At 40.5% G+C, this 15,445-nt stretch overlaps 1 protein-coding gene across 1 annotated transcript in view; it reads right to left on the bottom strand.

The window, feature by feature from the left end:
• Positions 1–1,467: 1,467 nt before the first annotated feature.
• klhdc4 (kelch domain containing 4) overlaps positions 1,468–15,445 on the bottom strand; it is a 64,366-nt gene continuing 50,388 nt past the window's right edge. Inside the window, exons 8-11 of the mRNA XM_078210740.1 lie at positions 10,122–10,200; positions 7,290–7,904; positions 5,609–5,725; positions 1,468–2,052 (exon numbers count right to left, since the gene is read on the bottom strand). Coding sequence (XP_078066866.1) covers positions 1,880–2,052; positions 5,609–5,725; positions 7,290–7,904; positions 10,122–10,200 — 984 coding nt within the window. The 3' untranslated portion in view covers positions 1,468–1,879. The remainder of the gene's footprint in view (positions 2,053–5,608; positions 5,726–7,289; positions 7,905–10,121; positions 10,201–15,445) is intronic.

Raw genomic sequence — 15,445 nt, 5'->3', positions numbered from 1 at the left:
AGACAGAAATCAATAGATTTTTGAATAATGGAATCAAGGGACTTGGGGATTATGGGAAAGGTGTATTTGAGATAGATGATCAGCTATGATCTTATTGAAAGGCTTTGCAGGCTCGAAAGGCTGAATACTCCTATTTACATTCTTAGTAAAAACATAGAAAATGAAATGTTCGCATAGCAGCGTTTTGTTTCCAAAACCAGAATGGTCAATATTAGTTGAAAGTCATCTTTTCTGCTAATGCTATTTAAGAAATCTTAATTGATCCTCATCGTGTACCTCGAGTGTTCAATAATCGTCATTGGTACCCATCCAGCAGTTTCAAAACAACCCTATTGTTGTCAGCTGGCATATTACCCGTTTGCTTTTTAGTGTTACAGTTTATGACAATTGTGCTTCCTAATAAATGTGACTCAGTTTATAGTCTGAGAGATGAGATTTGTCAGTTTTACTTGTAAAAGACACTCAGAGAGTACAAGGTGGCTCGTGCTATATTCAGTGAGCTTATTAGCAACATAAGAACACAATAAATAGAAGCAGGTGCAGGCCACCAGGCCCTTCAAGCTCTGCCCCGCCATTTAATCCGACTATAGCTAATCTAAGCCGGTCTCAACTCCTTTTCTGTGCCATTTCCCTATAAGCCCTCTATTCCCGATCTATCAAATATTTATCCACTTCCACTTTGAACAAAGGGTTTATTAATACACTTGTGAAGCGTCTTGGCATATCTTACTATAGTAAAGGTGCTACACAAATACAAAATAAATTGCTACTGCCCTGGCTGATATTTGACAAATTACTTAAAGTGTAGATGGAAGTATAAAACTACAAAGAAGTATTGATAGTTGAAGTAAGTGAGCAAAACTGTGGAAAATGGATTTCAATGCAGGCAAGTGTGAAGTCATGTATTTTGAACCGTAAAAAGATGCTTTCTAAATAATGTAAAGTTAGGAAGAGTAGAAACCCAAGATATGTGGGGGCCCATGTACACACATCATTACAATGTCATGAACAGGTACAGAAAAGAATCAAAAAGACTAATGGAATGCTGACCTTTAAGCCATACAAATCAATGGTAGAATTATACCTTGACAGCAAAGGTTAAATTAGAACGACAGATTCCACTAACTAAGGTTATGTTCCAGGAAATTTAGACAGTTAAGGAGTGATTTGATCATGTTTTCAAGGTATCACGAGCAATAGATAAGGATGGAAAGTATAAGTTTGAGGGCTAAATGGCTTACACATGTTCCTAATAATATCATATTTGGGTTCTGAAGGAGTGTGAAAGTGGTCCTTCGCAAGAGGCAAATGGAACAATATTTGGTGAATCTTTTACTGGTTAAGCCTAAGATTGAAATACCATTTAAGTTTATTTTCTTGTTGATTTCTTTGTCTTTAACTGCTGTGTGTAAATCGCAGTTTCCATTTATTGTTACAACCTTGTGTCAGAAATACATATGCAAAGAATTAAATTTGATCAACAAGTGGGAGATTATTTTTCTTTTTCTTTTCTATCACAGTAAAGTGAAGGGGGACAATGACAAACAGTCTTCACTTTTCCATTCAGAATTTAGAAAAACGCAAGACGTTTTTGAATGAAGAACTCAATAAGAAAGCAATATAATCATAATAAAGCAATGAATTGCTGAGATCCTAAAGCTAATGCCTCTGTTGTAATTTAAGATTCAGGAAAAAAATGTACAGCAAAGGTAACAATGTTGAATTTGTCTGAAATTGGCTTCAAGGCTGACAAAATAGAAAAGATAAAATAATTGCAATTAATTAAATGAACAATGAACTTTGCAGTTCAAAGGCAGCAGTGTCAGTATATTAACAAGTGAATACTGGCAGGGGTTCAGTTCTGCATAACCTTTGACCATCAGACAGTGTCATCATAAAACGTCTTTGCCATTGCCTGTGCCACCTTCAAAGTCTTTTTCTCTTTGGCATTCTGGCCCATGTTATCCCTGGCCAGTTGAATCCAGTATGACTCTGTACGTGACATATATTCTGAGTAAGGTTCTGCTGGTTGGACTGGAGGATGGTCATCCCCTGACAAAGCAAAAGAAAAGATTAACAACTTCGATTCTCTCTTAATCTCAAAACACTACAAGTTTTGTTACATCTTCACATTTCAGAAGCTCTCATTAAATATATTGTGACCAAAATTATTAAATAGAACTGGGTTTAACAGTAACCCTAAAGAATCTTCAAAAGCTAGGTGATGGAAAAAGTGTAGAGTGCTAATTTCACCCTTTGAAATTAGGGTGAAATTCACCCTAAATAACAAATGAATTATTCAGTTTTTAATTTTTTTTCCACAGAATCTACAGTGCGAAAGGAGGCCATTTGGCCCATCGAGGCTGCACAGACACCAATCCCATCCAGGTCCTATCCCTGTAACTCCACATATTTACCCTCCTACTCCCCCTGACACTAAGGGGCAATTCATCATGGCCAATCAACCTAACCCGCACATCTTTGGAATGTGGGAGGAAACCCATGGGGAGAACATGCAAACTCCAAACAGACGGTGTTCCGAGGCCAGAATTGAATCTCGGTCCCTGGCGCTGTGAAGCAGCAGTGCTAACCACTTTGCCACCCTGCCGTATTTGTTGCTTAAATGAATCTAACCTGGCCCGGAAGTATTTGTCATAAAATCCATGTTACCAATTATACAATAAAAAAATGTAAATCATTTCTTATTGAAATTTAAATTAAAAATACTTAGTTTGCAGATGTCGGTTTGGACTTGTAAATCCATTTCAGCTAAATATAAAGATACAAATAAATCTAATAAAATTACCCATGCATCGGTTTGGCTTTTACTTGGCAAACTGCAAAATGTTACCTTATGCTTATTTGTTTTTTAAAATGTTCTGACAAGAGCAAACCAAAATAGCTTGATTCACAAGTAAATAAATACTATTTGTTACCTAATGATATCTTGAGATGCGTGTATCAGTAACAATTACCTGAAAGTTCAATTTTATAAACCTAAATCAATCAGTTGCCTGAAAAACAGTTTTATGAGAGTAGGAGAATGTTAAAATGCAAGAAAATTACTATTTAAGAGCCAGGATAGATTTATGGAGTCCAAAAACTCAAGCCTTCTAGAGGGATTCATTAGTAAGGATTGAAAAGGTCCTTCCCTACTACATCTCAGAACAGTCCTTGAACTGAAGTTCAGTATATGTAAGACCAGCTGCCTGATTAGCAATGCTAAGCCCAAAATAATATGGATGCTACATCTGAGAAACATACAGCAAGGATTTCCATGCAAGGAACATCAGAAATTTGGTCTGTGCACATATACACCCAGGTTTCTCTGCTCCTTCACTCTCTTAAGAATTGTACCCTTAACTTTATATTGTCTGTCCAAGTTCTTGCTGTCAAAATGCATTTTTCATACTTCTCCACATTAAACTTCATCTGCTGCCTATCTGCCCACTCCACCAACTTTCCTATATCATTTTGAAGTTCTACACAGTCCTTCTCACAGTTTACAATACTTTTAAGTTTTGTATCATAAATACATGGACAACAGAGACCCAACCATTACAGAAAAAGTGTAAAACCAGAGTACAAGCATCCATGAAGACTGTCACTGCTAGAACTGTCTTTTCAGAGTCCATACATTTGAGAACCCAAACATTTTGAAGCAACTGATCTAATTATTTTTAGCATTTAGCCGTCTAGCGCCTGAGAATATCAGCACAAACTTGATGCCAAACATTTAACTTGCAAAACACAGAAGGAAATTATTTTAAAAGAGGTCTTCAAACAGTCAAGAACGATCTGCATCCCTCTCTACACACCCAAAATTGAAAGGTAAGAACAAAGAACAATACAGCACAGGAATAGGCCCTTCGGCCCTCCAAGCCCGCGCCGCTCCCCGGTCCAGGATTGAATCCTGAATCCAGGATCCCCGCCCAATTTTCCAGCCTATCTACATCCTAATATCCTATCCACCGAGCTGTCCCTCACAGCTACGATGCTTTGTTCATCACAACCTATTAACTCACCCCCACCCCCCCATTCCAGACCATGTGATCTCCAGGGAGAGGCGAAAACCCAGAGTGAAAACCCCAGGGCCAATATGGGGAAAAAAAAATCTGGGAAATTCCTCTCCGACCCCCTGTGGCGATCGAAACGAGTCCAGGAGATCACACTGGCCCTGATCAGAAAATGCTTCCCAACCCTATTCATTTCCACTTCTGCTTTACGAACACCATCTGAATTCCCTGCCCCCGAGACAGGTTCCCAACTATCCGCAGTCTCGCTCTGTACTGGCACCAGCAAGATGATCATAGAATGAAGCCTTGAAACGAGAAACAAAGAACAATTAGCCCGCGCCGCTCCCTGGTCCAAACTAGACCACTCTTTTGTATCCCTCCATTCCCACTCCGTTCATATAGCTGTCTAGATAAGTCTTAAACGTTCCCAGTGTGTCCGCCTCCACCACCTTGCCCGGCAACACATTCCAGGCCCCCACGACCCTCTGTGTAAAATATGTCCTTCTGATATCTGTGTTAAACCTCCCCCCCCCTTCACCTTGAACCTATGACCCCTCGTGAACGTCACCACCGACCCGGGGAAAAGCTTCCCACCGTTCACCCTATCTATGCCTTTCATAATTTTATACACCTCTATTAAGTCTCCCCTCATCCTCCGTCTTTCCAAGGAGAACAACCCCAGTTTCCCCAATCTCTCCTCATAACCAAGCCCCTCCATACCAGGCAACATCCTGGTAAACCTCCTCTGTACTCTCTCCAAAGCCTCCACGTCCTTCTGGTAGTGTGGCGACCAGAACTGGACGCAGTATTCCAATTTGCTGGATTGCTGGACTTTGCTCACACCATTCAATCAGTCTTTTGCACGTCACTCAAATGACAGTCATTTAAAATCTCGCCATGTCGAGGATTCAGTTTGAAAGGTAAAATTCTTGCAGTAAAAAATTATACTGCAAGCTTAATTTTCCTACAATACAGTAAAACATCATTTGGAAAACCTACCCACAGATTGTATTGGTGAGTATACAACAGAAATTGATCAATTCTCAATAGTGGGGAATAGTCCTTTGATAGAAAAAAATAAAGTTGTTAAACAAGCAAACTGGCATTTATACAGGAAAGAAAATATGCCTTTCATATTCTCAGGATGTTCCAAAGTGCTTCACAATCAATGAAGAGTAGTCACTCTTGTTTAGTGGCAACCTGGCAGTCAATTTGCACAAAGTACGGGATCAAACAACAAATGAAAAAAATGACCAATTAATCTGTTTTGGTGACCTCGGTTGAGTGATGAATGTTGATCAGATCACTTGAACCTTTTAGTTTTCACAAAAAGTGCAACTTGCTCCAACAGTCAGGCATAAATTCCAACAATGTTACATTCCCTCAGTATTGCACTGAAATGTCAGTCGTAATTATGCGGTCAACTCGGAGTGAGTTTTGGACCTAAGGGTACATGATACAAAAGCAAGAGTGCTACCAGAGTCACAATGGCATATTGTTTCAGGAACCTTGGACCTGACCTTTCAAAGTAACCCACAGAGGTCAGTTACCCAAATACATGCAAACAATGTAGATTTATTCAAATCATTTACCCTCTTCTTCACTGCTGTCATCGTCCTCCTCTTCCTCCTCCTCCTCTTCTCCTCCTGCAGCTCCTTCACACTCTTCCTCATCCTCTGACTCTTCTTCATCCAGCCACTCCTGGGTCTCTGAAGAAAGCAAAGGCAAGTGAAAGAAAAATACAATCTTTGAAAAAAAAACTTTCATCAGTGAATCAGACATATTTTAGACCATTACATGTTATGCCATTATTCAGGGCCGATCTGATTTTCCTTCGCATACTGAAGTGTATACCAGCTGAATGAGCTCTTCACAATTGCATTTCCAAATTCAAGTAATTTAAATAGGTGAGATATTACTCTGATGTGGCCTTGTGTCTTAAGCAAGAGGAGCACAACAGACGCGCAGCAATTTCTTCAGGTTATTTCTTCAGGAAATAATTGATTTTCCAATTTATTTTCCCTGGCCACTTTCTCCTCCACTAAGAAGACACGTAGTCTAACTGCAAACATTTCAATGAATCCCAAGACGTACTCTAGACATATTCCCCAAAGTAGTTATATTCTGTAAGAATGACACGAATCCGTAAATTCCATTTGCTACTAATCCTGAAACATAACCTGAATCTTAGTGTTAAACAACTGGTATAACTTGTTACCACAACGATTTCCACATGTAAATGACTACTCCAACTTCCATTATGTGCAATAAGCTATTCTGTTATTATCAACATTCTCAGAAACCACTAAGTCCCACTGTGCAGTATTCAACACAGATAATGGGCTGCCCTTCCTTCTATTAAATTTGCTCATGGTATGCGAGCAGCGTGGAAAGGCCAGCATTTGTTTCTGATCCCTAATTATCCCTGGAAGACTTGCTCGGCCATTTCAGAGGGCAGTTAAGAGTCAACCACCACAAGAACAAAATTCATTCCATAGTGCATTCATATCAAATATCAATGAGGGAGAAAATGGTGAAGTGATAATACCACCGGACTAATAATTCAGAGGACAAGGCTAATGCTCTGGGTTCAAATCCTATCAACTGGTGGAATTTACATTTAATTAATGATGCTGGTATTGATAGCTAGTCTGGGTGGCATAGTGGCATATTGGTTGGCACTGTTGCCTCTCAGTGCCAGGGACCTTGGTTCGATTCTGGCCTTGGGCAACTGTCTTAGTGTGGAATTTGCACATTGCCCCCGTGTCTGTGTGGGTTTCCTTTGGGTGCTCTGGTTTTCTCTCTCAGACCAAAGATGTGTAAGTTAGGTGGATTGGCCATGCTAAGTTTCCCTTTAGTGTCCCAAAGCAGTGCAAGTTAGGTGGATAAGCCATGGTAAATGCATGGGGGTTGGGGGATAGGGCAGGGGTAGATGCTCTTTTGGAGTGTTGGTGCAGACTTGAAGGGCCAACTGGCCTCTTTCTGCACTGTCAGGATTCTATAATTCTGAGTAATTATGACAATGACAACTATGAGAAATTGTTGTAAAAATTCACCAACCCTTTAGGGAAAGAAATCTGCCATCCTTACCTGGTCTGGCCTATATGTGACTCCAGATTCACAGCAATGGCCTAGCAAGCCACTCAGTTCAAGAGCAGTTAGGGATGGGCAACCAAAGCTGGCCATGCCCACATTCCACAAAGCAATAAAGAAAAAACTGGTTGTTAAAATGAGGATGATTTTGTTTTGTTGCAGTAAAAATAGCAAACTTACTTGGATCAGTTTCCACCAGAACCTTCCATTCATCCATCTTGTGCAGGTCAATGCAGTAAAGGTCATTTAAAGTAAACTGTCTGTCTCCCACTTCAAACATTCCACCATAGATGTAAAATAGACCATTTTTAATAGCTGCCATGGCACTGGACCGGGGACATGGCTCAATGATGGGGCCAGTTTCGGAAGCCCCCTCCTCCTCCTCTTCCTCCTCCTCACTTTCTGTATCTGCTTTGGCCTCAGGGTTGCCGATGACCTGTTTTACAATCATGACAGTACCATCTTCAGTAACAACTTCTTTCACTATTTCTGTGGAACTTTGCAAATCTTGCTTTTCAGTTTTCATTTCTGCTCCTTCTTCCTCTTTTCTTCCACGTCTTCGCTTTTTCTTCTCCCCTTTGTGTCCCTTTAACTTCACAGCAAACCATCGATTCTTTACTATATCATAAATATAAATGTCATTAAAAAACTCTCCTTGAATGTCTTCTTCCTCCTCTTCATCATACACACCGCCAAAAAGAATAGCACGGTTATTGGGGGCAACAGCCAAAGAGAATCCTGATCGAGGTGATGGCTTCACTCCTGTAGGGTTCATGCGAACCCAGGCCCATTTGTCTGAGGAAAAACAAGGGATAAATACATTGTGGCTTTGAGATCAACAAACAAATTCATATCAAATAGTATTAGGTACATGAATTATAAAGGATAACTGTTTGCCTAGAACAAATTAAACACTTCGTCAAGGTGACCAATGCTTTAACTGTTGAACAAACCCAAAGAAAAAATGTTCTGAGTTTCAGCTGGTCTGTTTTTAAATTATCTCTGATACCTTGTCATTGCCCATAATTAAATTTAATCCAACTAGAGTCAAAATCCAGGATATTTTTAAAATATCTTTGTCACAGGATGTGGGTGTCGCTGGCTAGGCTCACCTCCAAGTGTTGCCCATCCCTAATTGCCCTTAAGAAGATGGAGGTGAGCTGCCTTCTTTAACAGCTGCAGTCCGTGTCATATAGGTACAACTACAACAGTCAGGATAGTAGTAGTATGATTTTGACCAGTGACAGTGAAGGAACAGTGATATAGTTCCAAGTGAGGAAAGTGCGTGGCTTGAAGAGGAACTTGCAGGTGGTAGTGGTCCTGTGCATCTGCTGGCCTTGTTCTTCTAGATGGTAGAGGTCTCAGATTTGGAACATGTGGGTAAGAATAGGCCATTTGGCCCCTCGAGCCTGCTCCATCATTTAATAAGGTCATGGTTGATCTGATAGTAATTTCACATCAAAGAGAAACAGAGTTAATGTTTCAAGTCCGTATGAAGAAAAGTCATATGGACTCTAAACGGAGACCAGCTGAATCTTTCAGATATTTTCTGTTTTATATCTAATTCACAATGCATCTTTTCTGTGTGAATTTTGGCTCTCGACAAGCAATATTATTTGTCCTTTAAAAGTTTGAACTTCATGTATATAAAAATCGCATGCCAGTTAGAATGAAAACGTGAAAGTCAGAGCTTTTGGAGTTGGGTACAAGTAGCTGGGTGATAGCAATCTGCCTACAAAATTGGCAAATGATGGAAGTAGTTAGTGTTTCACAAAGATTGGTGCCAGGATCAGTGCTGTTCACCAATTATATAAATGATTTGGACCCATGAATCTGAAATACACTTTGAAAATTTACAGGTGACGCCTTTATGTCAGGATATAGCTCATACAAAGAAGCACTGCAATAAAATACAGAAAGACATTAATAAGCTTGCAGAATTGCTGAATAACTGGCTAATAAACTTCAAACTTGTGAGGTACTACACTCTGGTAGGCAGAATATGGCAGTAACACACGCTTTGGAAAATAAGTGCCTAAATCAGGTACAGGAACAAAGGGACCTTGGCATACAGATAACAGATTGCTGAAAATAGCAATACAAGTTAATAAAAAGCAAACAAAAAGGTTCATTTTGAAGGGGATAGAACTGAAAAGTGCAGATGTTACACTGAACTTGTATAAAACCTTAGTGGACTACACTGGGAGAGCAATTCTAGTCTCCATATTAGTAGAAGGATATCGAGGAACTGGAGAAAGTACAAAACAAATTCCTAGAATGACACCAGAATTAAGAGGTCAAACCTATTATAAAAGATTGAAAAGGCTGTGGTTCCTTTTTCTTGAAAAGACAAGTCTGAGAGGTGCTGGCAGAGTTTAAGAACATAGGAGCAGGATGAGGCCATTCAGCCCATCGAGCCTGCTCCACCATTCAATATGATCACGGCTGATCATCCACTTCTAAATCCTTTTTCCCCACACTATCCCCATATCTCTTTATATAATTGGTATTTAAAAATCTGTCAATCTCTGCTTTAAACATACTCAATGACTGAGCTTCCACAGCCATCGGGGTGGAGAATTCCAAAGACTTACAACCCTCTGAGTAAAAACAAATCTCTTCACCTTGGTCTTAAGTTCCTTCCCCAGAAGGGTTTGTCAGAATATGGAAAATGTTTCGACTTGTGGGCAAGACCAGACCAGAGGGACATAAATATAAGAAAGTCATCAATACATTTCAGGAGAAATTCAGGAGAAACTTCTTTACTCCAAGAATGGCTGGAATGTGAAACTCTCTACCACAATGAATTGAGGTAAACAGCACATATGCATTTCAGGGGAACCTAGATAAGCAGATAAGAGAAAAAATAGTAGAAAGATATATTGATGGGGTTGGATGAAGGAGCGTGAGAAGGGGCTCATGTGGAGCATAAACACTGGAGTATACTTGTTGCTACATCAGTTAACAGTTGCTATGATATGGTAACAAACAAACCACTCCATATACACATACCTGCACTTTCTTTTCCTTCATTTTTCAAGAGAAACATATCAGTATAAACAAGGCCCTTTTCCACATCTTTCTTTATTCGCTGCATGAAGAAAACCACAACACAAATATTTCAAAAATGTTAAACTTGATTTAACTTTTTAAACATATAAATATTTGCAATTTTGAGGGGAACATTTCCTTGCTCCATTTGGATAAGTATACTCATCAGCTAGTTAGTAGTTCAAGTATATCTTAATATCTTCACATGTGTAACTGGGTGCTTATGCCCTAAGGTAATAAAATGTTTTCTTGTGAAACTGCTTCATAGTTTAAAATTAAAAGAATTATTCGGTTGAATACTCCATTCCCAATCATGCTTACGGATTACCTGGAATTTCATTTCTACTACGTCAGTTGATAAAGTAAAGCAGTTCTTAGGAACTGGACAAAGAAACAGGTAACACCAGCCTCATCTGTTTGCCCCCACTGAAGCAGGCCCCCACTCAGACTGACAGATCAGCCAAAGCCTGTAGTTAAGATTGTCCTGCCTGCTGTAAACATAAAATGTGCAAGAGAAAGCAGGTAAAATGTGCTGACTTTATTTTTAACCTCTAATTTACTATTAGTGCTGACTTCCAAAATGTCATGGCAACCATTAATAATGATCTGTAAACTGCTAATTTCAGTAAGATTAAAGTGTGAAAAAAATTAAACCTGCCTTATTTTATTGTACTTTCTGCTTGAATCTAGTGTGATTTATGATAGTATTCTGGAATTGAAGGATACTGAGAATGTTCACAATCCTCAAAAACATATAAATCATGAATTTTCCAATAAATTGAACTTGTATAATGTAATCAAAATTCTAAGCAATTGCTGTGACATTGACAGTTACATTATGCTAACATTTTGGAATATATTTCACAACACATTTCAATTAGATATTTCTTCATTTGAATATTTTATCATAAAACAATATTTCCACCTTTGCTTGGGCTCTTACTTCAGCTTACAAAATGTTGAACGTAATCACAGATTCCCGAAAAACTCCAATGCTTTTATAACTGGAGTGAACTGGTTCTCCATTTAATAGATGGGGTGTTCTGAATTAATTCTGTCCAGTGATTCTGATATCTGTTCCTTCCCTGTTAATTCAATTAATTTCCCAGCAACCAAACATGAAATTGAAAATATTAGTCAGTTACTCACTACAGTCAGCACTCAGAAGCCACATGTTGCTCTTTTGTGACTAAATTTTGTTCTTTACAACTACTCACCAAATGCTCATGAGAAGTACAAGTTAGTTATAAATTGATACACTTTCTTCAATTCCAACCTAGCTAATTTCTGTAAATGTATTTCTCACAATATTTCAAAAGGTAGAATACATAATTATTGGCTAATGCAACTTGTATTGCACACTTGCTCTCAAATACTAAGTACGCAGGAATCATGGAAGAGCATTCTTACTTCCAGAGTGGAAAGGAAGCAGATGTTAGCAGCTCTGTGGAGATAAACGAGACATTACCTATACAATGTTACTGCGTGCGTGTGTGTGTGAGAGACTGTATGTGTGTGAGAGACTGTGTGTGTGTGTTTGTGGAAGACTGTGTGTGTGTGTGTTTGTGGAAGACTGTGTGTGTGTGTGTTTGTGGAAGACTGTGTGTGTGTGTGTTTGTGGAAGACTGTGTGTGTGTGTGTTTGTGGAAGACTGTGTGTGTGTGTGAGAGAGAGAGACTGTGTGTGTGGGAGACTGTGTGTGTGTTTGTGGAAGACTGTGTGTGTGTGTGAGAGAGAGAGAGAGACTGTGTGCGTGTGTGTGGGGGGGGACTGTGTGTTTGTGGAAGACTGTGTGTGTGTGAGAGAGACTGTGTGTGTGAGTGTGAGAGACTGTGCGTGTGTGTGAGACTGTGTGTGTGTGTTTGTGGAAGACTGTGTGTGTGTGAGAGAGATTGTGTGTGTGAGTGTGAGAGACTGTGCGTGTGTGTGAGACTGTGTGTGTGTGTGTGTGTGTGTGTATGTTGGTGATAAGAGGCAGGGACCTGCAAATACATCACCATCCATTTTTGGGCACCTCACTCACCCAAGTCCCACACTCAAATGGGGAGTTTGGAGGGATATGGTATTTTGGACGGGCCTTGCATTTCAGCATCACATTGATGGCACAAGAGTAGGAGCCCAAACAGGTTTGTGCGCCAATGCTCAAGTAAATCATTAGGTAGATTATGGAGGTCTGGAGCAGAACAACTGGGCACTGAAGTGCAGTTGGTGGGGCAGAATAGGAGGCTAGGAAAGAACATTGCAGGGATCTCCAGTATTACTGGTTGGCCTTCGAAGCGCAGTCAAGGAGGGGGATAGGCAGTGGGGCTGAGAGGTCTGGAAAGAAATCTGGGGGTCTGTAGCATAGTTGGGTGGGCCTTGGAGTGTCAGAGTGAGAAGGGACAAGGGTTCAAGGAAGTGATTCAGATGGGAATTCTGAAGGGTGGAGTCAGGTTGTCAGAGATCTCGGGACCTGTAGTGGGGTGATAAGGTGAGTGCCAGACTTTCCTTCACTCCATGCTGCTTAGCATATGTTTTTCCAAAGGAAATTTTTAAAAAATCATCCAAAGGATGTGGTCTACCTACCCTGGCTAGGCCAGTATTTATTGCCCATCTCTAATTTCCCTTGAGAAGGTGATGGTGAACTGCCTTCTTGGACCACTGAGTACATGTGGTGTTAGGGAAGGAGTTCCAGGATTCTGATCCAGTGACAGTGAAGGAAAAACGATTTATTTCCAAGTCAGAATGATGTGTGGCTTGGAGGAGAACGTTCCCATGTATCGGCTGCCCCTGTCCTTCTCGAAGGTAATATGGGTTTGGAAACTGCCGTCTAAGGAAGCTTGGTGAGTTTCTGCAGTGCATCTTGTAGATTGTTTACACTGCTACTATATGTTAGTGGGGGGAGTGAATGTTTGTTGATGGGGTGCCAATCAAGCAGGTTACTTTGTCCTGGATGGTGTCAAGCTTTTCATTGTTAGAGTTGCACACATCCAGGCATGGAGAGAGTATTCCTTCACACTCCTGACTTGTGCATTGTAAATTTTGGACAGGCTTTGGGGAGTCAGGAAGTGAGTTACTCACCACTGGATTCCTAGTCTCTGACTTGCTCTTGTAGCCACAATATTAATATGGTTAGTCCAGTTAAGTTTCTGGTCAACGGTAACCCCCAGGATGTTGATAATGGTGAATTCAGCAATGGGAATGTCATTGAATGTCAAGGGATGATGGTTAGATTCTCTCCCTAGATAATAAGGGCAAAGCTAAAACAGCAAGGAGCATATGCATATGTTAGTGGCCTGCTTCTGACATGGGTAAAGGATACCTCTTGTTTGGACTGCACCAAATTGACATCCAGCACAACCTGCACCAGAATAGTGCAAAATGGCATCCACTGTGCCAAAACTCCAGAGTTTAGGGAACCAAATGTCTGAGCCAGAGAGTCAGAGAATGGAGAATTAGAGCAGGGAAAGGGGTTCGTTAGAAAGAGGAAAGTATAATGAATGGAAATAGGAGATGGATGTATGAGCAGGGAAATATGGATAAGTTAAGTGAGTGGGCAAAGATCTGGCAAATGGATTGCAATGTGAGCAAATATGAAATTTCCATTTTGGCAGGAAGAATAAAAAAGCATATCATGTAAATGGCTAGAAAGAGGAAAGTATAATGAATGGGAATAGGAGATAGATGTCTGAGCAAGGAAAAGGGATAGAGAGACACAAGAGGAAAAAGGAAAATGACAGCAGCGCAACGAGGAATGATGGAAGATAAGGTGATGGAGAGGTAGGAATGGAGGATGCTGATGAGTAATTCCCTGACACCATTCCGACAGATAGTGATTTTACTGAGGAGGGGGAGGAACAGGACCCAACAGCCTGTCCAATTCAGTGAAACCTGCCCAATTCAGTGCAATACCAAATTAATTCTGTTGGCCAGTTTGTTGTCAACTCATTAAGGGTTAATCTGTAATTGAGAAGGCATGGGTTCCATACAGAATCTGGAATAGACCAATTAAAAAGGCCAGTTATGGCCAGGATATTCAATTAGGTGGCTCATAGAACAAAGAACAACAAAGAACAAAGAACAATACAGCACAGGAACAGGTCCTTCGGCCCTCCAAGCCCGCGCCGCTCCCCGGTCCAGGATTGAATCCTGAATCCAGGATCCCCGCCCAATTTTCCAGCCTATCTACATCCTAATATCCTATTCAAGGGTACACATCTGATAGTAGCACTTATCCACTGACACATGGATGCCACCAGGTGAGCAGAGAATTCAGGAAAGCTAATAGAATGTCATTTCTTATTGCAAGGGGAATTGAATATAAAAGTAGGGAGGTTATGCTTGTCATACAGGACACAAGTGAGACTGCGCCTGGAGAACTGCATATAGTATTGGCTTCCTTAATTAAGGAAGAATATCAATGCATTAGAAGTAGGTTTAATAGACTAAAACCTGGAATGGGCAGGTTGCTTTGTGAGGAAAGATTGGACAGGCTAGGCTTGTATTCACTAGAGTTCAGAAGTCCAAGAGAAGACTTGATTGAAACATACAAGATCCTGAGTGTCTTGACAGGGTGGATGTGGAGAGATGTTTCTTCGGTTGGGAGAATCTAGAACTAAGGGTCACTGTTTAAAAATAAGGGGTTGCTGATTCAAGACGATGAGGAGAATTTTATTTTTCTTGGAGAGTAATGAGTCTTTGGAATTTTCTTCCTGAAAAGGCAGTGGAAGCAGACTCTTTGAATATTTTTAAGGCAGAAGTAGATTGGTTTCTGATAAATAAGTGGCTGAAACATTATTGGTGGTGAGCAGGAAGTTATAATCAGATCAGCCATTATCTTATTGAATGGCACAGCAGGCTCAAGGTGCTAAACAGTCAATCCTGTTGCTAATTTGTATGACCTCAATGCCCCCTTTAAGGTCTGCTAGTTTGGCTGCATTTTGTCTGAGCAAACTAACTCGGCATGCCAATTTCATATTAGGGCTGAAGTAGGCAATGGGCCCAGCAAAATTTTCAAGTTGGTGCCCTGCAAGTCTGTGGCATATACCCATTTGTAGAATGTTATTCCAGGGAGAAGGGTTGATGTTGAGAGGGGTTTGGGTAATTAACATTGCTCCTCTGGGAGAGCCAGCAGTGGTGTGCACAGCTGAGGATAGCTAGTTTGGGGTAAAGAGAAGATATGGGCCCATTTAGGAGGGACTTATAGCTGGCATAAAATATTACAGTGGATTGGCAGGATCTGCACCAGTGGGTAATCAGAACTAGGAGGGGCCTGTTCACATGGTGTGAACTTGGGGGGAGGGAAA

Source organism: Mustelus asterias, chromosome 4 (genome assembly GCF_964213995.1).
Source record: "Mustelus asterias chromosome 4, sMusAst1.hap1.1, whole genome shotgun sequence".
In the NCBI taxonomy this organism is placed as follows: domain Eukaryota; kingdom Metazoa; phylum Chordata; class Chondrichthyes; order Carcharhiniformes; family Triakidae; genus Mustelus; species Mustelus asterias.
The sequence above is the reverse complement of the archived record's forward strand: the minus strand, read 5'-3'. Positions and strand labels throughout refer to the sequence as shown.